The 27799-nt window shown below is 43.4% G+C and overlaps 1 protein-coding gene across 1 annotated transcript; it reads left to right on the top strand.

The window, feature by feature from the left end:
• Window positions 1-2271: 2271 nt before the first annotated feature.
• Window positions 2272-26351, top strand: LOC147889729 (beta-galactosidase-like). The gene is made up of 19 exons (XM_087391981.1): window positions 2272-2789; window positions 3074-3169; window positions 3301-3413; window positions 3570-3636; window positions 3733-3825; window positions 4003-4146; window positions 15155-15243; window positions 15571-15676; window positions 15812-15899; window positions 19873-19991; window positions 22852-23013; window positions 23117-23313; window positions 23657-23766; window positions 23951-24060; window positions 24248-24355; window positions 24728-24835; window positions 25107-25318; window positions 25426-25762; window positions 25854-26351. The coding sequence occupies exons 1-19, from the start codon at window positions 2637-2639 to the stop codon at window positions 25971-25973; spliced, it is 2532 nt and encodes an 843-aa protein (XP_087248107.1). The 5' UTR covers window positions 2272-2636; the 3' UTR covers window positions 25974-26351.
• The last annotated feature ends 1448 nt before the right edge of the window (window positions 26352-27799 follow it).

Here is a 27799-nt window from a genome sequence, read left to right as displayed (position 1 = left end):
TGCAAGGTTGTCTTCATAATGGCTAGCTTTTAGTGCTATTATGACTGATCTAGAGAGCCATCATAAAGGTGACCGGGTTGTTTCCTTGATGGCTTTGAGGGATGTGGTGATCCTTTTCTTCAACAAAGTACTATTGGGGGAGTTGTCTGAAATAGTGGCTGCTTGTTTGGATGTTTCTTCCTTGCAAACTGCCATTTTTGGAAGGATTTTGTTTGGTCAACATCATAACAGATTTCATCTTGTAGCTATAAAGCAAGTGCTTCAAGCAATGTAAGAGAGCACTTAAGGTTTGGAGCATATGGTTATAAATCAAACGAGGGAAAGAAGCAAGCCTGTATGTATGTGCATCCAATTGAGGATCTAGAACATTAAGTAAAAAAGAAGCTTGTGAGATTATAACTTATTTGGGCCCATGACATAGAGTCCTTTATGCACTCTTTTCTCCTTGTATTTACAATTGGTTCAAGTGTCTTTATGATTATAAAGTGCTCTTATAAAGCCTTTGTTGCTTGTAATTAAAGTACTTTAAGTACTTTAAAATCGTAGCTTTGAAATATGGTTTCATAATGTGGTTGGGAAATTCATACTTTGTGCACACGTAGCCATTAGTGTGCAATGGGACCAGATTATGGGTGCACCAAAGCAGATTGTGGCCGCACCAAAGCAGACTAATCTTGTTCACGCGGAGTAATTTGCCTCTACTTGTATGATGATTTTGGTTGTCAGTAGCTACTTTGCATTCTTTACCCTCTGCACCTCCCGTGATTGCTAGGTGGCTATTATTCTTGCCGACTTGCATAGGTGCGATATCTCACATTTGGCACCCATCAAAGCGGGGTGCGATTCTGAGCACTCGAGGGTCATGGATTGCATGTGCACAAGCATTGAAATGTGGTTCACAATAGCAATCACAATAATTATTTTTCTCAAGAAATCACAAAACTTGGGGTTTCAAAATTTTGAAGGGTTTTCTTGAGAGCAGGCATATTTTATAGCTAAAATATAACTAAATGGCCTAAAATATTGAAGATTTTACAAAATTGAGAAAAATTTATTTAAAGATGAAAATGAAAATGTTGAGGCTCCTTATATATATATAGTTTCAATGGTTTGTGTGAACGCTTCTGATTTTGCTCTTTTCTTTTTCTGTAATTTCTGAGTTTTGATCATATTAATAGATAACCTCTTTTTTTGGGGGGAAAAAAAAAGTTTTATGTGAACACTGTTAAATTGAACAAGCTTTTTTTAGTTATTGCATTTCGCACCGATTTTTTGAGATAAAGTGTACGTGGTTTGAGATTTTAGTGTACGTGGAGATCCTCGAGTTGAAATCTGTTTCAAGAATGCGTTTGCTTTCACGAGGCTGGAATTTGAATGCGTTTGTTTGGTAGCTGTCGATCGTTCTCCTTGAAATTTCTTGCCTCGCGAATTACTGTTTGTGAAAAGCTGGTTGAGCATCGAGATTGCGGAAAGATTGCAGGGTTGAAAGCCGGCTCCATTCGATTGTTTTATGTCTACACGGTACAGACGGGGATAGAGCAAAGCACACGCATGCGTTTTTCCTGCAAGATGGCGTGCAGATGCGAGACTGCAGCTGCAAATGAGCGCTAATCCGATGTGGGGATTGAATCCCAGCGGATATGCATGACGTGACAAGTAACGATCTCACCGGCGTCAGGCCCCATTGCTTAACCAATACTATGACTTTTGTAAGTTCTTCAGACATGGCGATGTCAAGTGTCAACTCATCCAACAGTTGTTGACGGCAGTCGTCCCAGACACTTGACAGTTTCAACTTGCACAGTGGAGACGCTTGGAGCTCGCCTGCCAGCATGAGAGTTGATCAGTACTTCCTAGGCTGCCGGCATGAAAGTTGATGAGTCCTTCCTAGGCACGAAAAGTCGGGGGTGCAAGCCGACATCAGGAATGCCGAAGATAGTGCGGGTGCTGATGGTACCTTCGCCCCGGCAGCCAAGCAACCAGTCCCAAAAAGCCGAGCTGTGATGATAGTCGTTACGGGCATGATGTCCACCCAAAAGAGAATGAGATTAGAAAATTCGGCTGCTTGCTTGCTTCTTGTCCGCAGGGACGGCTGATGACGTTCCGGCTACGCTAATACGCTCGCAGTTGGGCTGCTTAAGTGGTAATGGAATGAGTGCGTTAGTGGGCCGGATGCGGCCAGGGATGAAAAAGCATCGCGGCGGCAGACGGAAAACTAAGCTTTTGCTTTAGGCGGTCGCAAAGGCGTACACGTAGCACACAGAAAGAGAGCGAGAGAGACAGAGCGAGAAAGAGAGAGAGAGAGAGAGAGAGAGAGAGAGAGAGAGAGAGAGACGACTTGCGTCTCCAATGCGAAGAGCAATGCTGGATATGGAGGAAGGCAAGAAGAGTACTGAAGGCTTGGATAATGATAAGGCATGGGGAGTGGGGGCAGGAGTGCTGAATCATTGGAGAAGCAGCGAAGATGAAGACGAATTTGAGGTGGAATGGCGATCGGATGAGGTGGTGACGGACGGGGGTGATGAAGAGGACGATGGCGATGGCTATCGTTCTTTATCAAGGAAGCTATCCTGTACAAAACACAACGCTGAAATCCATCCACGTTGAGACGGAATCGTTGCAGCTGTGAGCTCGCCATGAAAATCTTCTACGCATTGCTCCTCAGCCTCTGCTGTGCTTCATCCGCTCTTGCCGGCACCGTGTCCTACGATCATGGTGCTCTTCTCATCGATGGACAGCCCAGAATTCTTATCTCGGGATCGATTCACTACCCTCGTAGCACCCCAGAGGTAATCGTTCCTCGCATGGAGCAACTCTGCTATGTTTATCTCATTTCCCACGCATTTTAAAAAGTTCGAGCTGACAGAGCATTTTCAAAAGTTCGAGCTGACAGAGAACGACAGCTTTTGTTGTGATACGTATAATGGACATATCTTACAGAACGGCTATCGTTTGTAAGATAAAATTTGTATGCTGAAGTGCGAGAGAAAAATAGAGCTGGCGATCTGCAAACTGTTGTACATGCATTTGGTTGCCTCATTATCGAAATTGATGTCTTGGGTCGTGCAAACAGATGTGGCCGGACCTTATAGCCAAGGCTAAGGAGGGTGGACTAGATGTTATCCAGACTTATGTATTTTGGAACATGCATGAGCCCACGCAGGGGACGGTGCGTTCTTCAAGTTTCAAAATAACTTTTTCTTTTGGGTGAAATCAAAGTTTCAAGACTAACACTCGCACTCCCATGCACGCACGCTCACAAGAATAATTGACAGACTTCCCCACATGTTTGAATTGCAGTATAATTTTGAAGGTAGATACGACCTGGTCTGGTTCATCAAATTGATTCAGCAAGCTGGGCTTTATGCAAGCCTCCGGATCGGACCTTACGTCTGTGCCGAATGGAATTATGGGTCTCTTTCTCCCCTAGTTCCGAGCTGTCCAGATGCTAGATGAATTGCAGGAGCTGGTTTTGTGCATCTGGCAACATGGCTGTGAGTTTGTTTATCTGCAGTTTTGTATCTACTGTTTGCTGACACGCTTTCTGAATTAACGTGAATGCAATGTAGAGGGTTCCCGGTATGGCTACACTACCTTCCTGGAATCAAATTTCGTACTGATAACGAGCCTTTTAAGGTTTGCATCAATGTTTCGCTTGAAAGGTTATCCAACCTTAATAAGCTTCTAAAATAATTATCGGGTCTCACGCTTCTATTTGGGATATGCAATCAGGAAGAAATGCAAAAGTTCACAACCAAAATTGTGGACATGATGAAGGAAGAACACCTTTTCTATTCACAGGGTGGTCCCATTATCTTAGCCCAGGTAAGGCATTACGGCTGCTTATCTGAAATCCAATACACATTCTTAAAAGATACAAGAATTCCCATGTAGATGCAAATAGTGAATGCTATTTCCAGGTGCTAGTTAGCACAGAAAAGCACAGAGAAAAATGGTTTCTGGGGTAGGCTGCTGATAAGTTTTCTCTCTGTTCCAAAACAGATTGAGAATGAATATGGTGTTGTGGACTACTATTATGGAGAACCCGGGAAAATTTACATGGAGTGGGCGGCTGAAATGGCAGTGGGCCAGAATATAGGAGTTCCATGGATGATGTGCAAACAGTCTGATGCTCCTGACCCCATTGTGAGTTTTATAAAGCATGCTCCTTTGGAGCTCACAATTGTATTCTTATGATATAGCAGTACATAAAAATTTGTAGAATTCAGTAGTATCTTATGACCCTTGACATTATTTTAGAATTTAGGCTTATGCTAGGATGTCTTAACTGTGGTGAAGATCATTTCATGTTATGCCAGGCTTGCAGCAGGAATGCATTAGAATTATGCCTGTACCCTGATATGTCCGCTGAAGGTCTAGAACAGAGAACTGCCTTTGGACCTGAAGATGAGGCCTTGTGATGTGGCATCTGGATATTCATATCATATATTCATGCTGCAGCTGTTGAGGAAGTCCTTTCCTAAGTCAAAACAATCCACAACAGAAACTCCGTCGCAAACTGGAGGGATGCATCTAGGAATTTATTCCAGTAACAGAACCATTTTGCAAGACATTATGTATCCAAACTTTCCTTCATCATCCAGCTACGTTGTGAACTCACTACAATCTGCTGGGACATTGCTATGCTGTGAAGGATGTGATGGCCATGTCCCAACGCTATCTTTGTGTATGTACATAATAGAAACCTTAGTGAAGATTCGTTTTTTGAAATGTAGATGGTGTTGCCCCTTGGATCTTCCTCTTGTAGAGCCATTCCTAAGGGGACTTCAGGCAAAAAAGTTCTTATTTTTTCTCCTCTTCTTAGATGATCCCCCACAGCTGCTCTGATAACTCTTTAATCCCATCTGTTATTAGTTTCATTCATAGCTGGACAACCATCCCGAGGTTACAAAATATGGCTAGTAAAATCAAATACTCAATGCTTTTACAAATCCTTGTCCAAAATGACGCAGCCCATGGAGAAATTTGCTCAGCTTTTGAATGCCCTCCAGCTGCAACTGTATAAACACCTGAGTGAACTTCTCTTCACCGTCTCGGTGTCTCCCTGGCGTAGCTTGTAGAATTGACTCTAGAGCCTATCCAAGTACTGCGGTGGCAAGAACCATCATCGAAGATCTTTCACGAATTCTGTCCAGCTGTAGAAAGGTGACTCCTTGTGTGCATCATAGTGGTCCTACCACCACTTGAGCCACCAGGTGACCGCCTTGCCTGTGAGGTGCATGGATGCTAGGATGCACTGCTCGTTGTCCTTTGTAGGCATCACTAAAAAATAGCTTTCAAATTGATTGAGCCACGAAGTCAACACTAAAGGTTCTTGCTTACCATCGTACCATGTGAAGTTGAGCTTCCCTGGAAAGGAAGGCTTGTTGGAGGTGGAAGTCTCTCCTTTTCTCCCCTTGCTGGTCGGAGTAGAGAAATGAGAAACTGCCGATCCCGTTCTTCCTTCTCTTCTTGAGCAGTACGCTCTCGGAGCTCCTTGGCCTCCTGAGCCTCGCGTTCCTAGAGTTCCTTGGCTTCGGGAGCCTCTCGATCACGTTCGTCTTTTGCTTCCCGAGCTACCATCTTGGCTTCTCGAGCTTCTCGATCGCATTCTTCTTTTGCTTCCTAATCTGCCCTTTCGGCTTCTCGAGCTTCCCGATCACGTTCCTCTTTTGCTCCCCGAGCTGCCCTTTCGGCTTCTTGAGCTTCCCGATCACATTCTTCTTTTGCTTCTCGAGCCTCCTGATTGCGTTCTTCTTTTGTTTCCCGAGCTAGCCTTTCATGTTCTCTGGCGGTCTACTCACGATCCTCCCGCATCTCCTAAATCTGGGTCATGCAGGTGAAGAGAGCCTCGGACTGTTGTTGCTGCATCTGCATTATAGCCTACAACATGGCTGTCATGGCAGACATGGAGATTCTGTGGTGGGGGTGGTGGTGGCGATTGAGGCATTGAACCCTCATCACCTCCGGTGTTGGACTGCTTACTAGCGCTCATGGCGTCCTTGCCGGATCTTATCTGAACCATAAAACAATAGAGCTACCCCTAAACTGACCCTCCCTATCCCAGGAAAGAAAACTGAAGCTTTGATACCAATGTAGCGAGAGATAGACTATCCTCACTCTCTCCCCAGCTCAATACTAACTGCAAATGCACTCAATACACAAAGTGATGCTGTGGATGTGAGTGAGAGAATCAGAGGGAGAGAATGTAGTGGACCTCCGAAGAGGAAATAGATACAACTGGATAATGAATGCCCAAAGGGCTGAATACAAATTGTATGAAGGGGCTGAAACCCTCACTGCAAAACTGGAGGACTAGACTACCAAGAGGAGGTGAATCCTCACTAGATCCCTGAAGAGACTGAGGCTACCCTGTTGGTTTGTTTCGGGGAGGCCTGGGCTCTACTGCTCTGAAGGCTTGAAGGCCTGAGGAGTGGATCAAGAATGAGGGCCAAAGGCTGCCCTTTATAGCTGTCAGGTCAGCCTGGCCACCTTGGTCAACACCAAATGTTGACCTTGGTTGCTGGTCAACGCCCGCCGGTGACCAGGCCAGTCAAAAAGTCAATGGTGACCAAAAGTCAAAGCGTTGACTTTTTACCAGAAAGTCAACTCTGTTTTTTCACCTAAGATGACGTGGCATTGACTGTGTGCTGACTGCTGACTGCGTAGGGCTTCCTGCATGGTTGTACGGATGCTTGCATGGCAGTTGACCTGGTTGCTTGCGACGGTGCCAGCTAGCATGGCCACGGGCTTATGGATGCCCGTGACAGAGCTGCACACGTGCCCGAAACTCGGCCTCAGCTGACGACAAGGCCATAGTAGGTTGCTTCCTGGTGCTCCACATAACAGCTGCTGAACCAAGGGTAAAATAATAAGCATCGTGGTCCTCCTTGTGTCCAGATCTTCATCCTAATCCGAGGCACTCCATCCTTGAAGCTAGACCTTGGCTGTACGCATCATAAAACAGTCCACGATCCTTTGTGCCTTGTACATACCGTAGGATCCGTAGTTCTGCATCCCAATGTGTCTTGGCAAGAATCTGCATGAAGAAGCTTAATAGCCTCACTAGAAAGATGAGGTCCAAGCCAGCGTTGGGCAGCGAGACAATGAGCCGATGAGATTCTTGTACAATGATGCATCTACCCACTTACAGTTTCCCATGCAAATGCCTCCAAGAGCTCATGAACATACTGCTATTGGGACACGAAAAAATCCTCTTAGTTCGCCATGTCTCCAAACCTAGAAAAAATGAAGATGACCCAAATCTATCATCTGAATTTCCTTAGAAAGCAGCCTTTGTCATGGCAATATGCTCCACATGGCTGCCTGTCAAGATGAGATCATCGACATACGAAATGATTAGGGTAACCAAACCTTTAGCTCCCATCTCGCGTTCTTCTCAATGGCCGCAAGCTCCACGTGCATGGCTCTCCTCCAAGTCTCCAGAGGTGCTTCTTTTACTAAGGGTGGCTCCTTGTCTCGAATGATCCGAGACATCAAAGCATAATTTACCTATAGGGGTTGCTCCTTTGGGGATTTTTCGTTACCGTGACACGCGTGGCGTGGTCCCTCCTCCCATGAGCCATTCGGTAGGCTACTCTGTTACTCTAGAATCTAGAAGTGTCTCTATCAATCACTTAGGAACACGATGATAACATTGAGCCTCTTCCTGCTGTGAGGGCTCATCATCAACATCTGAACATCTTGTACCTACTCAAGATCAGTGGCATGAACAATAGCATGGGAGGGGTCTTCAAAATCACCAAGCTCTCCTAGAACCTGTGGCTCCTTTACCGTTGAAACCAGAACCAGCTCTTCAAAAATCGCATCCCTCTTGAGGACATGCCCTTTTCTACAAAAACCTTTGGAAAGAATGAGAGCAGAATTCTCCTCCTGCCCTTTTCTACACAAAATCTTTTGAAAGCATGAGAGCAGAATTCTCCTCCTGATGCCTGCATAGACAATCCAAATTTCATGCCCACCAAAGTACACCATTCTCTTCTAATGCCCTTTCTACAGAAAATCCTTCGAGAGCATGAGAGCAGAATTCTCCTCCTGATGCCTTCACAGACAATCCAAATTCCTTGACCACCGAGGCACATCATTCACTCAACCATGCAAAAGCTAGATCCTTCTAGGCCAAGAGGTACACCCAAGTGAACCTGCTAAAATCATCAACCAGCAACATAAAGTCTCTAGAGAGCTCCTGCTAGAGTGGGGGTTCGCAAAGATCCATGTGAACCATCTGTAGAGGTTGTGAAGTCCACCTAGTAGCTCCATGGTGGATCTCCTCTACTAGGTTCCTATCCTTTCTCTCTGTTGCCCACATGACAGCTCATGTCAGCTCAATGAAGATGCTCCAGTAGCTCGCGTATCATAGCCCTCTTGACCACTTTGGCGTCGTCATACTCTTCTCCTAGATTTTCAACCACTAGCTCCTACTCCGCCACGCCCGGTTTCGCTTTCACATATCAGTCTGGTACACAGGTCCAGCCTTGGCAGTACTTGATGGCACCACCACCTTCAGTAACGAACCCGCCTCTGGCCAAGACATTTTCTGAAAGATTGCAAAAAGAAGGCTGATCAGAAGAAGAAGGGTGCCAACTCAGAGTTAGAGGAGTCAGCTCAAGTGGTGGTAGGAGAACTTTTCTTGGTGGCATCTCCGAGTGCTGCTGAGATTAGGTACATGGACCTCGTTGTTACCATCAGAATGTCAGACATTGAGGACTGGTTAGAAGAGGTTTGTGAAGTTGATGGATAGTGACGAGTGCTTGGAGTCATCTTGGTGCTTGACTAGTGTTACTAAAGCAAAGGGGGATCTTCGATAGGACCTAAGGACTTAGGGCCACAGCCGGTGGCTGTGACTTTGAGGGGGACAACAATACAAAACAAGAGTTAGAGCTGCACAATCCAGGTAATCTAGATTTGTGCCTTGCAAGACCTAGCCAGACGGTTGATCGCGCTAGAAGCACTTCCTCTCTTTCTTTCTCTTTTTCTTGTTGTCTTCATTTGAAGAGTCCGCTATGTCGTAAAATTTGGGCTTGCCTTTGCCAAGCTTGCCCTTGCCTTTGCTCCTTTCCCGAGCTATTAGGGCCTTGTCATCCTTATCCGCATTGTCGTACTTCTTTTCCCGAGCTTCTTGCTGCAGCAGTAATGGAACCAGCTTCTCAAAAGTCACCGGTGCCGCCCTATGCCTTGCAATCATCATAGACACAAACTACCATAGCTCCGGGGGAGCATTCCCAACAACAGCCTTGCCATCCTGGTCGCGCTCGTCTTTTGACCAACTGCCCGATTTAATCCCGCACCACCTTCATGTTAGAAATCACTCAACAGAGGGTACGCATAGTGGAAGACTGATAGTAATGCCCAGGAGCTCACACAGTGTGGTGTGGGGTGTGGAATCACAAACTTCTTAACTTACGTGCATAAAATAGATGTGCAGACTCATCAATAGACAATGAACCAACCAGATAGAGAAACCACCAAAGTAATATATTTTCATCCAAAGCTATGGACACAATACAAAAGAGACAGATCCAGAGTCCCACCAATGGTGTGGTCCTCTGATCTTACCACAAGGTCCTTCTCCTATTTGTCAGTTATCTCTAGACTTGAGCCCGCGTGCTCCACCTCGAGTGTCTGTAGACTTTCCGTCCAGAATGGTTCCCTCTACCTTACTGCCTGTAGATCAGCCTAGGTAGGCAGCCCTTTCTCAGCTTTGTCTGCAGCTTCTATGTGCCTCCTTCACCTCCTGGATGTAGGCCCAAGGAAGGTCCTCTTGCTGCTTCAATCTGCTGGTGGTTGGCTGCTCCAGAGAATGAGTTATGAGGGCACAAAGTCCCTCCTTATATAGGGCACAAGGCCCTCCAGAACCAACCGGCCAGCCAGCCCTAATTGGGCCGACTGGCTGGTTTGTAACAGCCCTAACCAACCGACCAGTTGGTTGGCTGGTTGGCTGCCTATCCAGCCCTATTTAGGGCCCTTTGCTGGTCCTTTGTTCCATGCAGAAGCCCCTTTGGACTGCTTACCCCGCCACCTGCCAGCCCTGCTTGCAGGCCATAGACCTGCCCAATACCTGCTGCAACAGTGCGACTCCATGATGCTGCTACTGTTCCGCCTCTGTTCAGCCCTTGTCCGGACCCTAGCACACCCTGCACACCTTCCGTACACTGCCTTGCAGCAGCCCGTACTGATCCGTATAGTGGCTGTCCCCTTTCTCTAGGCGTACCTTGCCCTAGGTCTCCCTCCCCCATGCTCTCCTCATTTGGGGGCTTACAGATGGGGAGGTGACCTTTCCAACACTTCATCTTGGTGATGTGTTCCTGTATCGATTCCCCTTCATCTATCCTCGTGCCGTACAGCTCTGTCTCGAGGTCTAAGATTCTCGCCTCATTGTTGAGCTCATACATATCCCTAAATGTCATCCAGGCCTCGAAAGAAGTGTTCGCCATTTGAATATGTGGCAACACCCTACCCGGCCTTGTATCCACAATAATAGCCAAGGCTTCCGCATCCCTAATATGCTATGCTCTCACTAATATAGGGTCCGTTGGCGTTGTCACTGCTGTCGAGGATGATGTGGCTGGGGTACTTGCAGTGGCCTAAGGTATCACTATCGCAATCCCCATGACTCCCTCAACACAGTGTGGCTCCGAACCTTCATTTTCCACCACGGGTAGTTGGTCTTATTGAGCTTTCCTGTCTCACCAAATTTTGGGCTTGCCTTTGCTAGGCTTACCCTTGTCCTTTCCTTTGCTCCTTTCTTGAGCTATTAGGGCCTTGTCATCCTTATCTGTACCATCGTACTTCTTTTCCCGAGCTTCTTGCTAGAGCAGTAATGGAACTAGCTTCTCAAAAGTCACTTGTTCCGCCCTATGCCTTGCAATCATCGTAGTCACAAAACTACTATAGCTCTAGGGGAGCATTCTTAGCAACAGCCTTGCCATCTTTGTCGAGCTTCCTCCTTTGACCAACTGCCCCGAGTTGATCCCACACCAACTTCATCTTGGTGTTGTGTTCCTGTATTGATTCCCTTCATCCATCCTCATGCCGTACAGCTCTGTCTCGAGGTCTAAGATTCTCGCCTCATTGTCGAGCTCATACATAACCCTAAATGTAGTCTAGGCCTCGAAAAAAGTGGTCGCCATCATCTGAATATGCGGCAGCACCATACCCGTCGTCGTACCCACAATGATAGCCAAGGCTTCCACATCCCTGATATGCCATGCTCTCACTAATATAGGGTCCGTTGCCGTTGTCACCGTTGCCGAGGATGATGTGGTTGGAGTAGTTATGATGGCCTGAGGTATTAGCTCCGTCCCCATCGCAATCCCCCACGACTCCCTCAACACTAAGTGGCTCTGAACCTTGACTTTTCACAATGGGTAGTTGGTCCCGTTGAGCTTGCTTGTCTCACCAAAATTTGGGACCTGGTATCTATTGGCTTCCCACCTGGGTACAATCCTTCAAGTGCTTGCCTGGATCTGAAAGAGATAAAGGGTTTATAGTATCATACAACTGTTTGAACTTGAGCCTCCCACTTGGGTACAATCCTTCACGCGCCTGCCTGAACCTGAGCCTCCTGCTTGGGTACAATCCTTAAGACATAGAAGCTAATTCCTCCGAGTGATGAATCAAGGTCGTCCTTCAGCAAGGTCCTTGCCTTCAAGCTTCACTTCTCGAGAACTTCCGTCAGGTCTTGATACCATGTTAGAAAATAAAATCCCTACAAAGGGTATCCCACAAGCAGAAGACTGATAGATGGGCCCCACAATTACACACGAAAGTGTTTCACTATGGAATCAAGCTTCATCAACATGTGTGTACTTCACAACCATTCATGTGTGTGCAGGCTAGTAAATAGACTGTGCTCTAAGACAAATATAGAAGCAACTCTTACATATTTTCATCCGTCCACAAACTGGACAAGATACAATACCAAAAGGTTCTCCTGCTATATGCCCTGCACCTCTAGATCTCCAATCCCACGTGCTCCAGTGAGCTTATGTAGACTCTCCATCCAAAGGATCCGTTCCACCTTGCTGTCTAGGAAACTCAGCCTAGGTGGGTAGCTCCTTGAGCTAAGTCTGCAGCCCTCTGTAGGCCACCTTGACCTCTTGTGTATAGGCCCAAGGATGGTCCTCCTGCTGCTCCTTCCTACTCCTGGATTGCTGCTCCAAGTGATGTTGAATGGGGGCCCAAGTGCCCCCTTTTATAGGGGCTGGTTGTCCCCGCCCCCCCCCCCCCCCCTTTCTGGCCGACTTGCTGCCTCCCTGTAGCCAACTCAAGCAGCCTTCCAGCCTTTTAATACCCCTCTGGGGGCTCATTTACAGGGCTTTTACTGGCCCTCCTTCCTGGCCACGTGACTAGCTGCCACTAGCCCAGGCAGGCCTGCTCATAATCCTGCCTCATTTCCGTGCCCCTAGGGTCCCATAACATTTGCTAACCTATGCATGTCTGTCCTCTCCATGTGTGGACAGCATCTGGATCTAGATCTGCCCTCCATGGTGGATCTCCTCTGCTAGGTACCTGTCCTTTATCTCTGCTGCCCACATGACAGCTCATGTGCTGCCCATGTGGCAGCCCCATGCCCATTACTAGTCTATGGTCCAACCCCCCCCATGCACTCCTCATATGAGGGCTTACGGATGGGGAGGTGACCAATCCTATTCCAACACAACTTGGCAGGTGACGCTGTCCGCAAGGCCACAAAATTTTCCTAGAACTCTACACGCTTGGCAGTTTTACAAACTTCATGAACTGACAGCAAATGGAAGCCAGAGACAGAACATATAACACTCGAGAGAAATACTTCCCTTCTGCCAGCCAAAATGATCTCCAGCTTTCCTTCTCATCAAACTGGAAGAGTGGAATTTCCTCTGATGAAAACATTGTTCTGACTTCCACCGAAGGTCTTTGAGCATCTCATGGGATGGTGTCATGTGTTGGAGACACCATGGTCAAGTATCAATTCCCATGAGTCACCAATTGTGAGAGCAGCCACCTCTCCTCTTGAAGAAGATGAAGCAGCAGGAGAGATGGGACAACAACATGATGGCCTTGTCCTTTGAAGAGGTCTCTTTCCTATTTTAAAGTACCCCTTGCTGAAGAGCCTGCTACTTGTTTATGTGCTCCCACATGGTTGCTTACTTTGCAAGGTTCAACACGGGCATCTGACTTCCAAGGAGACATGCTTCATTGGGGAAACCCTGTCATAGAGGGATGCCAAATGCTCCCAAATCCCTTTTGCGAGGATGATGTGCCGGACATGATTGATTATCTGACGGCATAGTCACTAGGGAATGGGGACGTTTTGTGAATGTCCCATGTTGAAATGGGATTGTTTCGGGATTGGGGAACAAGGACACGGTAACAAGAATGCCATGTCATATGACATAACCTTCTATTTTGAACTTCCCATTTCAGCATTAAACTTTGAAAAACACACACTTGAAAAGTTTCATAAGCTATGCTTCTACTATGTGGATAACCGATTGATATCCCTAACATATGAGAAGACCAGGGGGAATGTGGATTCAAAACCGAAACATTTCATAAGCTGTGCTTGCAAAATATGTGGATAACCAAATTATATCCCTAATATATGAAAAGACCAAGGGGAACATGGATCCAGAACGGGTGTTGTGAATGCCACATCATACAACACATACATAAAACTATATTACAATCTAAAAGACTAACTTTCTACAGCTTTCAACTGCCATTTAAGCGCTTTGGAACTTTTAATAAGCTATTCTTTGAGTATGTGGATAACCAAATGGTATCCCTAGTATATGAGATAACCACTTTTGCAAGAAAATGAAGAAAATGCTAACCCCTCCCCCCCCGCCCCCCCCAACAACTAGGCAAAAATGGTTGCCTCATTCTGATCAAGGATGCCAAGGTGCTCTACATTCAGATTAGGATGAAATCAGCCAAGCCGTATGCTAACATGCATGAAAAGTTTCCATCCAAGAGACATGGAGGTTTTGAAACATTTCCAAAGTGTCATTTAGTGGGAAATGGCAAAGTAGGCTGAGTAAGGTAGATTTCTAGTCATAGGCTAAGTGAGGAATTACCACAAAACTGCACATATACATCAGTCTGACAAATAAGTTCTATTCATAGGGTGAGATCATGTCCTTGCAGCTTCATATTTCCAGTTCTCTAGGGTTTGGGGAGCTCACAACTCCTTGCCCTTTCCTATTTACCTCTAGGTGCACCATTCATCTACTCCACCCAAGGCTAACCTCATGACCTTGGAGTCCTTTATTTTGTCACACCTTCAGGACCTTCTTCTTGTTCCTCCTCTCTATATTGTTTTATGATGTCTAGGACCAATTCGATATCTTGGAATGCCATGGGCAGGGTCAGGAACTATCTTTGTCTACAAAGGTGCTGATTGTTGCACCCTTTACAAGGTCAAAACTTACGGTTGATCTTGATTTTATAGGTTCTAATAGCCCAGCCAATTGGCAAAAGAGCAAGGGAGTCTTCGCCGGTCAAGTGGGGAGGCCTCCGTGTGTCATGGATAATATTACCCTTGGGTGGCCTGTACTGTCATCAATATGTGGTTGTCTTAACCAGTTTCAGTATTAGATCAGTAAGGTAAAAGTGACACTTGGAAAACACAGACAATGGAATCAGAGATCCCCAAACACGCTTGTCTCATTATCAACTATGAACAGCATGATGGGACGTACAACTTGTGTAATCATGAAAATATCTAGTAAGTACATATGTCATCAGATGTGAGAAGAAGAAGGGTGGGTCGCAATCCCAATCCATGTCAAGAAGAACCAATGAGAAGGAGCATAATGCATGCTGAATGAATTGAAGAAGATGCCACAATTCAACCCCTGCCTGGATGTCTTCAGTGCATCTAAGCTTGAGCTTTTTGAATAGGAGCTATGCTGAGCATCCTTGATAGATTGACATGTTGAGCAAGGGGGGGCCCAGGCTCATGGAACATATCCATACAACCTACCATTTCATGGACTGGAATAAAGCATCATGCTTAAGAAATAAATATTTTAGAATTACACCTAGATACTGGGTATATGTAATGAACTGAGTTTTGGTTATATTCACACTTTTCATCATACATGTTATGAAATTTGGCATTACATATTTTCTTATTGTTTCTTTGCAGATCAACACCTGGAATGGGTTCTATTGTGATTCCTTCTCACCAAACTCCCCAAACAAACCTAAAATGTGTACTGAAGCTTGGAGTGGCTGGTATTTTCCTTTTAAGTCTCAGTCTTTCCCTTACATGTTATTGGGCCATTGTGAAATGAAATAATTGTATATTCCCATGATAGATGCTATGACAGTGGAGACTTGAGATCCAACTCTTGTCCCATAGAAGCTCAAGCTTTTTCACACATGAACTAAAAAAAGAATGGAACATCTAAAAGAGCCACTGACTAGATATGCAAGACCTTAACCTATTGCCATTATTTATATTGCAAGGTCTTGAGTGTTGGAGTATGAAGGGGTTAAAAAAATATTTGCCATATTGTTAGTTAGCATCTTGTGTATTGAAAAGTCTAGTTTCAATGACAGGCTCCAGTCATTTGGGGGTATGCAGCCTCATCGTCCTGTTGAAGATCTTGCATTTGCAGCAGCACGTTTCGTCGAACTGGGTGGCTCCTTTCTTAATTACTACATGGTATCAACATCCATGCTCTGTTAACAAAACTGTTCTCCCATTGACTAATGTGCACAACTTTTAGGGTGATCAAACGTAATAAAAATAGAATATACAAACAAGGGCCTGATTTATGCTGGCTTTGTATTATGGCAGTATCATGGAGGGACTAATTTTGGACGAACAGCAGGTGGACCTTTCATAACAACAAGCTATGACTATGATGCTCCTTTGGATGAATATGGTCTCTCTCTCTCATCCCCTTTCCCTTGATCTTTTGGAGACTAAATTAAACTTTGTTTCTTTCTCTCCTCTCTCATTTTAGTGGCCCCCACCCTTACGTTTCATCATATCTATTTTCTTTTCAGCCTCATAGACCCTTTGGTCTTTTGTGTTAATAAACTCTCTCTCTCTCTCTCTTCACCCATCCCCCAGAACAGGAGCAGCATTATGATAAGGCAATGCAAATGTTCTTTATTTTTTGAAAAAATGTGCCAAAAATTTATTTCTCAAGCAAAACGTGCAAGGAGTAGACCTAGCAAGGGCAAGTTGCAATCTGAGGCGGAATCCTCAGGTAGACATCACTCAGACCTATGGAATAAATAAGACCACAAAATAAAGGTGTCACATGGTACGCCCAAATGTGGGAATCCAAATCGTAATCTGTAGAAGGGAAAGGAAAATGAGATGGTCAGTCATGCCATCTCATACCAACTCAATGAGCCCAAGGAAAAATCCACAATTCATAATATGAGGAAAATTGTGGCTCTAATACTTGCAACCCAAAAGAATGTGTGCAATTGCCTCCATAGATTATGTATGTCCCCATCCAGGAGTTTGACAAACCCCTTTGCTGTTTATGAAATCACCTTCCATCACATGTTTACTTTGTGCACACCATATCCTCCAAAATAAGGCATTGAAAATTACCTTTCATAGTGATTCCTCTAAAGAGAAAGTACAGATCTTTGGGTCAAACTCTGTTTCTGGAAATAATAATGAATATCTGATACTGCCCATTGTAGGTTGGGTGGTAGGAATATCTGATACTGCCCACTGTGTAAATGAAGTAGGACCTGTAGGCTTACACACACAATCTAGAAAGTAAAAGCCATCGGTTTAATATCATGACGTAAGGATAAATGACCATTGGAACCTTGTAAAGTGCCTCTGCAAGCAATGATAATTGAACTAATAGGGGTTCTGCTATCAATCTTCAGATTTATCTCTCCAGATGTTTCCATTTCAGTGCAACTCCATGGGGAATGAATTTTAAAGTTAAAAGGAGTCATAGTCTATTAGTTTTTAAGACAGTTACATCTATGCCAATTGATAAGAACCAGCAAAACCAAGAAAAGTACTTAAATAGTTACATTAGAAAGAAGTTCAAAAAAATGTGGATCTTATTCGAGCAAGGTCCAAATAGATCCTTTGAATGGGGGTTAGATCCATTCATGCCATACTCCATAGTCCCTAGGGTTCAAATGTAGTTTCTAACTCTACTCGAGGCAAGGTATAGCAAAGTTTTTCTTACATCCTGGTTATGGTTGGCTTGAGTATGCTTCTAATTCCATTATTTTTCATGCTTCTAATACCATCATCATTTTTTGAGCAGATAATACCATGATCATTTTAGCTGTGCCTTTGAGTACCTCTTGCTAACAACCACCAAGTTTTAACGTCCATTCAATATAATCAAATCAATCAATGCGAGATCATTCTATCATATCAATGAATGTGCATTCACAATCAATGAGCTACCTGTGCTACCAGAATTCTAAGGAAGCATGCCACCTTGTAGATTGTGAGACATTAGGATCCTATTTCCTAAGTTCAAAAGGTATGTAGGATCTCCATCCAAATCTATGATAAGGTTTCCTTGTGCAAAGTCGATCGATACAAAACTACTAAGATTACAACCAAAGGGGTGCAATATTTGGGGGAGATGGACTCAATGCTGTATAATGCACCCATACATGCAATTAATGTAATTTCGATTAGTCAGTAGAGGGGAGAGTCTCTGATCTCTATCCATGGTGCACCTTAAAGACCATCCTATATGCGGAATCAAGCTAGTGTGATTAATCTTTCTAGCTAAGCAGAGCTAAAATGCCATCTCAAGGTTTTGGGAATAACCAAAGCCACTTGACTATCCCACGTGCTCAGCTGACCCCTAGCTCTTGCCCACTTGGATGGTAATGGTTTCAATATGGGTAGGTTCTGGCTGATCCCTAACTCTTGCCCACTTGGATGGCCATGATCTCAATAGGGGTAGGGTCTGTTGCACATTCTCTTGCAATAATCATTGAGCAACTCTCTTACCTAGGCCAACAATAGCTGCAACTCCCCTCAGCATACACAGAGTGTGTATCCATTCTTGACTCCAAGCAAGGCCAGATGATGAGACACAGAAGTAAGCCAAGACATACCAGTAGTTCTTGATGAGAAATTGAACATGGCTGCAAGTAAGCCACGACATACAACGAGTAGACATTGGTAATATATGTCATACATTGGCGAGGCTTTTCACAAGAGAGGAAATCTTGGAGACTAGTGTGCCCAACTTCTGTAAGTAACATTGACAAAACAAACAGATGAGACATAGAACACAGCTGCAAGTAAAACCATACATACAATGACCAGTCATTGATAGTATATGTCATACATTGGCAAGGCTTTTCACAAGAGAGCAAATCTTGGAGACTCTTAGTGCCCTACTTATGTATCTACGAGAGGACATTCTTTCCTTGGTCTTTGATAGGGACAGAGCTCTCAATGGTGATTCAATTCATCCCTAAAGGAGACAACCATACCTCCGTATGCTAGTAGAGGATGATTACCCTCTCAAGGTTTGTTTAAGAGGCCTTGACAAAAAGAAATATTCAGAAGAAATATGTATTCCATATCATGGATACCATGGATATCTGGTGGTTGCTAAAGTAAAAAAATAATATAAATGCAATGATACTGTAGTTTTGTGCAAAGCCTTAAACAAAGTTTAAGGCTTTTACAAAGTATTACACATAGTAACAAAGATAAGTAAGTATGCTAAACGTCTTCTAGATTCTATGGTTTTAAATACCTACCTTACAAATACATTATCTAATTTTTCATTCTTCAACTAACTAACAAGTATTATACACATGGAAGAAAAGCATACATGTGTAAATTTTAATATTTTCTTATTTTTTAAATTAATTCAATTCTTTGATTGACTACTTTTTAAAATTGAAAGGTTATTAGTATATAATCTACATAGTTTTAAATGTTATTAATGTATAATATTAATAATATATATATTTATTTAAATTTATATAATAATTAAATTATATTTATATCAGTTTTTAAGTTAATAATGTATAGGATAGCAATATATTCACTAATTCTTCATTATTTTAAGAATAAGTATTATATAAAGCACATATGTTAGAAGACCTCCCTTTCAAGCTATATTTTTTTAAAATGCGTAGGTTTCTGAATTTACTCTTCCTTCTAGACTAAATTCATGAGACTTAAAGATGGGTTTGTGTATGGGTAGAATATCCAAGGTTATAGTATCATGTTTTTGGAGGCAATTGGTTGGGCTTAGAAGAGTGATCAAGAAGTGACCACTCTACTCCTTGACATTGTGACAAAGTAGACAGAGGATTTCTAGTTCACCTTTTAGGTGATGGTGCTTCTCACATTTTTAGATCACTAGAATGTCATGGCTTATCCTCAGGATTGTTATCATTTGCAAAGGGTGAGCTGAAAATATGTATAGCATACTTCCAGATTTGACAAAACCTGTATATTCGCCATGAATGATTGCAAGATAATGAAGGGCTTGTTTGATCATTGTACTGAGGGAGCATTGTACCAAAAGTACTCCTGAAACAAGGGAGTCTCAAAGAAAGAGCTGCAAATGGTTTAATATCTCAATTTTAATATTTTACTTTAAAAATTAATGGTGTCTCCTCCCTAGGTACTTTTGAATTTCAGTCTTATACGTGACCTCCATTATTTGGAACTATGGCTGATCTCCTAACTTGCCTCTTGAACTACGCCAATAGATCTCAAATTTGCTGGGTGCTATTTCCCTACAAGATATCATTTAAACTTGAGTCCAATGCAATTCTCTACTTTCTCGTCAATGTATGATGTCATAAGCAAATTCTAATTGTTGATCTAGTTTGGAAGTCCTTGTGAGTGCTTCAATACTGGAATTTCCATTGCAGGGAATGTGAGGCAGCCGAAATGGGGACATCTAAAGGATTTGCATAACGCCATCAAACTCTGCGAGCCAGCGCTTGCCCTTGGAAATGCTGAAAGATTTGCATTTGGTCCAAAGCAAGAGGTAAATTTTTGAATTTATACATAGCATAAGCAATAGAAAAGTAAAATTATGTTTCAATAAATCCATATGAGAAAAGGAGCTCTTTTTGTGTAAAGAAAGTTACAAGGACGATTTGAATGCACTACATATCCACAAGGAGGGCTGCATCGAAGAAAATAACGGTAGAAATAGACTTGTAAATCGATGATATATAGGTTCACCGATCACTAGGCTATACCAGGCATGCTATATCGTCTCCCACAGGTCATCTTTACGTGAAGGACATGTTGGCTTCGGACTTAAGGATGCTTGGGTGATCTTTAACCTGATTGTGGAGAAATCTCTCATCATGAAGGCCTACCACAACTTGGTATGTGGTACCATGCTGGTGCTTCCATAGAGGATTTATAAGAGGGGTGGATCTAAAGGGCCCAGGGATATTATTACAGGAAATAATTCTCCTGGGACCCATGTCCGATGGGTTTCTGAGGGGTACCTTTCTTTATGTATACCGCACACATTGGCAAGTGCCTGCAGCTTGCCTCCTCAGCATTAGATTGCAGAGGAGGGATCCGTCGCCAGCCAAAATCTTATCCATCTTATGGCCCGGTCTTTGCCCTAGACTACTATTTTTGGCTAGCTAGGCATGATAGGTGTATGGATAAACGAGATGGAAGCTGCCATTGTGTGCTCACAAGGCTTCCAAGAGACCTTTTAGCATTATCTCTGGAGGTGTAAGGCATCCCAATAGATTTTGGAGGCCGGCTCTCAGCATCCTTTACCCCTTTCTCCGAGGACCCTAGGTTTGTATGCTAATGCATAATTACCTAGCTCAGAAAGGAGCAACACAATTTCTAGTTCGAGGTTGAGAGCAGCTTGGTTTGCTATCTGTACTGTGCCTACAAGAGAGAGTTTGGCAGGACTCCAATACAACACAGATTGTGGTGACCTGCTATCTGTACTGTGCCTGCAAGAGAGAGTTTGGCAGGACTCCCATACAGCACAGATTGTGGTGACCTGCCCATGTGCTGAAATGTAAATCCCCCCCTAACAGCCAAGGTACTGTGCTTTTGGCTTGGGGGATTCATTGAAAGCCGTCTAACCCTCCCCATGTCAAAGGCTTTGTCCAAGAGAAGGTGGCCTGAGCTTCAGCATGGATTTAGTAATCAAACAAAAAAATTTGGCATGAGAGTGATTTCAAAATTATTATGTTTGCATCTAATGGAAATTAGTCATTGGAAGGTCTTGGGCATCCACAACCCATGGCATGCTACAGAATGCCACATCAGCAGCTGTGCCAGCAACCATGTTAGCTGCGACAGAGCCACAAACAGGTGCGTGCCCCATCAGCAGGCATAGGCGCCACATCCTTATCCATGTGGCAGCCTGTCACATCGCAGTCGGCAGGTCGGGACAGACCAAACCTGGGTTGGTCTATTCCAGGGCCTGGTTGGTGCAGTTCTAGGGCCTTGGGGGGGCTATAAAAGGCAGCCTCCTTTGCCTCATTCACCATCCACCTTCAGCCTTGAGTTGGAGCAGCAGTCCTAAGCCAGCAGCAGCGTTATATGGCAGGATCAGGCCAGAATTAGGGAGCAGCAGATCAGCCCCCATCTGCGCCTTGTACAGGTCTACAATCAGGCCCAGTTTCAGCCCTGGACAGCAGCAGCAGGGTCTGCATTAGGGCAGCCCTTGGTTCACAAATCTACAGGAGGGATTTGCGCTCCATACAGTACTTTTCCCTCTTTCTTTATACAGTTGTATTCTGCCCTTTGGGCAGACATTTACTCAGTTTATTTTCCCTCTTCAAAGGCCCTTTAAGTTCCCCCTTAGATTCTCTCACTCACCTCACAGCTTTCACTTGTGTTTGTATTGCATTATACTCTTATTCAGTCACCAGTTAGTAAAAGAGAGAGTGAGTTAGTCTTTCTCCCTTCTACATTGGTATCAAAGCTTCAGTTTTTCTATCTTGAGATAGTGAGACCGCCAATGTTTTATGGACAGACAAGATCCATAAAGGGCATTAAGGATGTCACTAACAAGTCCAACCCCAGTGTGGAGGAAGAAGTTGCTTCCCCAACTCCTCCATCACAAATGGCAGTCGAAGCCCCGGTGACAACTTCGCCCTGGTAGCCATGCTGCAGATGCAGCAATAGCAATCAGAGAGCCTTTTTACATGCATGCTTCACCTCCAAGAGATGTGGGATGATTGTGAGCAGACCGCCAAAGAACACGAGAGAGCAGCTCAGGTGGCAAAAGGATGATCGCGAGGCTAAAAAATCCAGGGAACTCAGAGAGCACACAACTCCAAAGGTGAAGGAAGAATGGGATCGTCATCTCTTCATTTGTCTACTCTGCCCGCAGGGAGAAAAGGAAAGGGAGAGAGTTCCGCAGCCCATCAAAGCTTCATTCCCCGAGAAGATCAATTTTCTTCGGTATCATGGGAAGACTGAACCTATTGTTGATTGTTAGATCAACAAGTTTGAGAGTTATGTCTCAGTTGTGCCTATGAAAGACGATGAGAGGTCCATTCTTGCATCAATGCACCTAACACGCGAGGTGGTCACCAAGTGGCACAAGTGGCAGAAGGACCACTCTAATGTAGACCTGGAGACACCTCATTATGGGTAGACAATGTTCGTGAAGGAATCATGACATAGTTCCTAGAGTCAATTCTTCGAGATGCACCAAGGGGACACCGAGTCTGTGAACCATTACACCAACAGGTTTACACAGGTGTCCATTCAATTGTAACTACAGGAACACAAGAAGCTGTAACATAATTCAATTGCATACTTTCATATATCCAACTGTAAATTTTAGTGCTCCCTTATAAGATAAGTTTGGTTTTAAAAAATCCACCATTTACACAACTTCCCTGCAGGGTCACATCTACAGTAACGGAGATTTATGTGCTGCTTTTCTCGCAAATCACGATGAGGCAGCTGCAACAACAGTATTTTACAATGGTCGTTCATACTATTTGCCTGCTTGGTCTGTCAGTATTCTGCCTGATTGCAGCAATGTCATTTATAATACTGCGAAGGTATACAATCTTGCTATTTGTGAGTGAATCTTGCAAGTATTGCTGAGCTTGTGAAATAGCAGTATTACAAATTTGTAATACCGATGTGGTTGTATCCTCGCAGGTAAACACACAAAGTTCATTAATGATGATGACAACCAATACAAAACAGGTGAAGGATTCAGTATTCTCAGGCATGGCATGGGAGTTTTACCAAGAACTTATTGGTGTGTGGGGAAGCAGTTCTTTCAGTTCCTCCTACTTGCAGGATCAAATTAACACAACAAAGGACATCAGTGACTACTTGTGGTACCTGACAAGGTAATTAGATTCTTGGGCCTGTAGATTACAAGGACAGTAATTCATCCAGTATATTCTATATAGTAAGACAAGGTTTCACAATTTGTCTTTGGAAACGAAGACTATCTTGGAGGTACATTAGATCTAAATCCTTAAAGATTTGCAGTATTAGTATTTACAATCTGTCTTAGAATTTCAAAAACTGTTTAAGTGCCTTCATTGTTGTCTCCAGTCAAAATGTTAAGGTTTCTTTTATTGTTGTGATGATGTCTACTGCCTGAACAACATATGAAAACTAGTTCTAGGGTTTTCTCAATGTGGCTGATCACTTGTTTTACTTTAATGTTGTAATGATCATTTACAGTGTCAACGTTAATGGAGACAATTTTCCCCTTGACAATGGTGGCACTGTTACACTGTCAGTGGATTCCTTGGGGCATGCTTTGCATGTTTTCATCAATGGAAGGCTTGCAGGTGATGCTATAGAGTGGTTAAAAACCCTAAGGTTTGCAAAAAAGAACCAAATTCTTTGCATCAAACAAGAGGGGAATATCCAAAAAGAGATCCCAGCATTGGTCCATGTAACTATCAAAATATTTTCAAAAAAAACTTTAGCATTTCCAAACCATGACAACTGATTGTTAATATAAGTGTGCAGGAAGTGGTCATGGAAATGCGGCCAATTCAAAGTTCACCTTGGAACTTCCAGTAATGCTAGATCTTGGCAGAAATGACATTGCTCTTTTGAGTATGACTGTTGGTCTACAGGTATTTTTTGTTTATTGGAACGCTACAACATGCAAGTTATGGGTATAATTCAAATGAAATATTCACCGATTCTCAAGACATGGGAATGCAAACAGGAAAAATTGCAAACGTTCAAACTTGTGATCTTTCCTTTCTCTTGTCCCTAAATTATTCAGTAGACTTTTCTAATTCTCTGTTTGTAATGTAGAATGTGGGGGCATTCTTTGAAACCTGGGGTGCAGGAATCACATCTGTTTCTATAAATGGCTTAAAAAGTGGCATGGAGGATTTGTCTTCACAAGTTTGGCAATATCAGGTACTCTCTCTCTCCTTCCTTTTCACCTTCTTTTCACAAAGCCTTGTGGGATTGCCATGGATTGTATCTGTGTTGTTTAATCGACTCTCCTGTTTAAAAAAAAATATGTATCACATTATAAATATACACCCCCGCACACACACACATGCATATGCATACATCAATGTGTGCGTGCATGCATGCACACACACATTACATGAAACATTGCTTACACAACATGTTACTACTATCTATCAGTTGTCAATATTTCTGCATAGATTCTGCAAGTCGTTCTGTAATAAACATGGTCTTTGTTTGATTTTATAAGTGTCATGCATCAAAATAACCTTATGTCATCGATTTTAATAAACCAACAATTCACCTGTGTCATAGATTGGCCTGCAAGGGGAGCAAATGACTCTCTATGCAGAAGATCAAGCAGAGAACCCTGTGTGGTCAACTTCTGCTTTACCACTAAATACACCAATGACTTGGTATAAAGTAAGTGTTGCTACCCCTACTCCTAGGTAGCCTTCTATTTATCCATACATGGTTAAGCAGAATCTTACACATATTTCTGGAGCACTGTAATCCTTGAAAGTTCAACTCGCTTCCTGCAAAAATGAGATCTGATTCCATGTAAGACATAAAGAGCTAGACGGTGAAGATCATTTCAAAGAGGAACAAAGGTCTCAGTGACAGGAGGAAAGAGGTTCTATGTGTAAAATTTCTATACTTTCTGAGCATCATACTGGTCTAATGCGTTGTGCAGACAATGTTCAACGCACCTATGGGGAATGATCCTATTGCAGTAGACCTACTCAGCATGGGAAAAGGTCAGGCCTGGGTCAATGGTCAAAGCATTGGCCGATACTGGCCAACAAATGTTTCTCCAAATACTGGTTGCTGGAGCACATGTGATTATCGGGGATTATACAATGAATCCAAATGTACCACTAATTGTGGGCAGCCTACTCAAAGATGGCAAGTATCTTCTCCTCTTCCTTGCACCTGAAATTCACTAATCAGTTTCTTGTGTATTGTTCCTTCCGAAATAAGACAATTTGGACAATCGATTTTCACTTGCACAGGTATCATGTCCCACGGTCATGGCTACAAACGACTGGCAATCTCTTGGTATTGTTTGAGGAGATTGGGGGTGACCCCACTACAATAACCTTTGCAACAAGTACTGTTGCCACTGTATGTGGATTTGTGTCGGAATTGTACCCTCCCAATGTGAATACCTGGGACAAGGAACGACTGGCACTCAGGTTATATTCAAAACCAGCATTAACGATCGAATGTGGCAATGATCAGAAAATTTCAGCTATAAGCTTTGCAAGCTTTGGCAACCCTCAGGGCATGTGTGGAAATTTTCAGAAAGGGAGTTGCCATGCTTTGAGGTCAATGGATACCCTTGTTAGGGTAAGACATTAATTCTTCAAGTTAATACAGCCACACCATTTTGCAAAGGCTGACTCTCAAAATTAATTAATTTTTTGGTTGGGTTGAGCAGGCATGTGTAGGAGAGCAATTTTGTTCTGTGACTGTCTCTGTGGAGAGCTTTGGCGAAGATCCTTGTCCAAGAGTAGTGAAGACGTTGGCGGTTGAAGCAGTGTGCTCTAGTACATCATGATGGAGACTGCTAGACACAAAACAAGAAGTCAGCACTCTTCGTAGTCTTCTTACTGATCTGGAGAGCTAATGTGATCCAGAATGGCAAATGTACATGCTCAAACGTATGAACGATTGAAGGAAAAAAGTTCACAACTTTTGGAGGGTGGCTTCTCCACAATCAATGGACACAAATTCCATGCACTAGGGTTTCAAAAATGGTTATAGAAAATCCATGTGCAGATGGACAACTCCCAGCCTGGATTCAACAAACAAGATGTTCGCCATGGTACAAGGACTGACCGAGGTACCATGCAATTTTGACCTAGTTATGCCTGATCACCCAAATAGATGCTATAAATTTGCCACACTCTTTAAATATAGCGGGTATATTAAGCTCTTTGGTGACTTACTATTGTTACCAATCCTCGGGGGGCCTTCCCCCATTGTACGGAATGCTTTCAACACGCCATTCTCACCTCTTACTTTTCGTTTGCGATTATTGGATTTGAGAGTTGATAGAGAGGACTGTATGGCATATTCCAAAAAAGAACGTTAGAATGCAACCCATTCATACACAGCAGCCAGCTTCAAGTGAGGACCACAAATTTAAACTATTAATTCTTCGGGTGTTCTTTCGGTATCCTCCATTGTTTGGCTCGAACGTCATTGAATGCAGTCGTTCATAATATACCACCTCTGGGCTGTGCTATGCAAAGAGGAAGGGGGAGAGCCACAAACCGTGGACGAGGAAGGCCCAGCCATGTGCAACAAGCTAGAAATTGCCCCTCTCTCTCTCTCTCTCTCTCTCTCTCTCTCGCATAGGTAACAAAGTCATGGCATGTGAATTTAATATCTATGCAAGTGCCTATGATTTTGTTATCTATGCTAGATGACATAATCATGGGTACTTTTTAGTACTTTTACTATGCACATTCATGCTCTTTTCTTTATTTTATAGAGAAGAGCGCTAAAAAAGTTCCCAAACGTGCTAAAACAATGTGAAGGATTGCACACAAAGTGCTAAAGAGTGCCCAAAAAATGCTAAAGAGTCGTAAAAAGCATCCAAACAATGGTTAACAATTCTTAAGAGTTCTAAAGCATCCTAGAAATTGTTCAAAATGTGTTGAAAGGTGCTAAAAAGTGTTGTAAAGTGCTAAAGAGTTTTAGAAGTGCCATAAGATTGCTTAAACGTGATCAAAGAGTGCTAGGGGAGGTGCTTGCAGTAGTACTAGATGGAGCTGAAGCAGTGCTTTCAAGGTTTGAGCCTTACATCATTTCGTGACATTCATCAGGTGGAGGACCAACAACCTTGGTTAGATTGGGCATTTAGAAAGCCTTTGGACATAGTCTAATGTACAATCAATGAAGTGTACCATATGATGGTGAAGGAGAAGTGGTGGATTACTCAAAAAGCTAATTCAATATGGCACGCCTAGAAAAGAAGGGTTTGGTGGAGGGAAGCACTTCTGCAAGGTTGGTACACTAAAGGTTCCATATCAAGGGAAGGTGTTCATCTGGCGCATGTTAGTGGGAGGTCTTCCCATGGGAGACCAATTGTGAAAGCAACAGATTGCTCTTTTCATTTCATCTAGTGGCAAAGAATATGTGGAATTTCATTCTTGCATATAAACTTCGTTGACCAATTGGCCATTATCGGTTAAAGATTGGTTTTTGTCAAGGTTGGATAACCTAGACTATTCGATCTACTTTCGTTCTTGGCCTACCATGGGTAGGCCTTAGTGAAGGTTGTGGTTTTGAGATGGGAAAAATAAAATCATCCTTATTATTCATGCTCTCTTACGTGTTAATTTATGGTCGGTGCACTTATAGCGTACTGATGATTTA

This window comes from Dipteris shenzhenensis, chromosome 20, assembly GCF_047967505.1.
Source record: "Dipteris shenzhenensis isolate YYH24624 ecotype China chromosome 20, Dip_SZ_1.0, whole genome shotgun sequence".
NCBI lineage: Eukaryota > Viridiplantae > Streptophyta > Polypodiopsida > Gleicheniales > Dipteridaceae > Dipteris > Dipteris shenzhenensis.
The sequence above is the reverse complement of the archived record's forward strand: the minus strand, read 5'-3'. Positions and strand labels throughout refer to the sequence as shown.

Coding starts and splice junctions, on each gene's coding strand:
- LOC147889729 (XM_087391981.1), top strand. CDS start 2,637: ATGAAAATCTTCTACGCATTGCTCCTCAGCCTCTGCTGTGCTTCATCC. Junction 24,356..24,727: donor CACAAGTTTGGCAATATCAG/GTACTCTCTCTC, acceptor CCTGTGTCATAG/ATTGGCCTGCAAGGGGAGCA. Junction 25,319..25,425: donor GGGCAGCCTACTCAAAGATG/GCAAGTATCTTC, acceptor TCACTTGCACAG/GTATCATGTCCCACGGTCAT.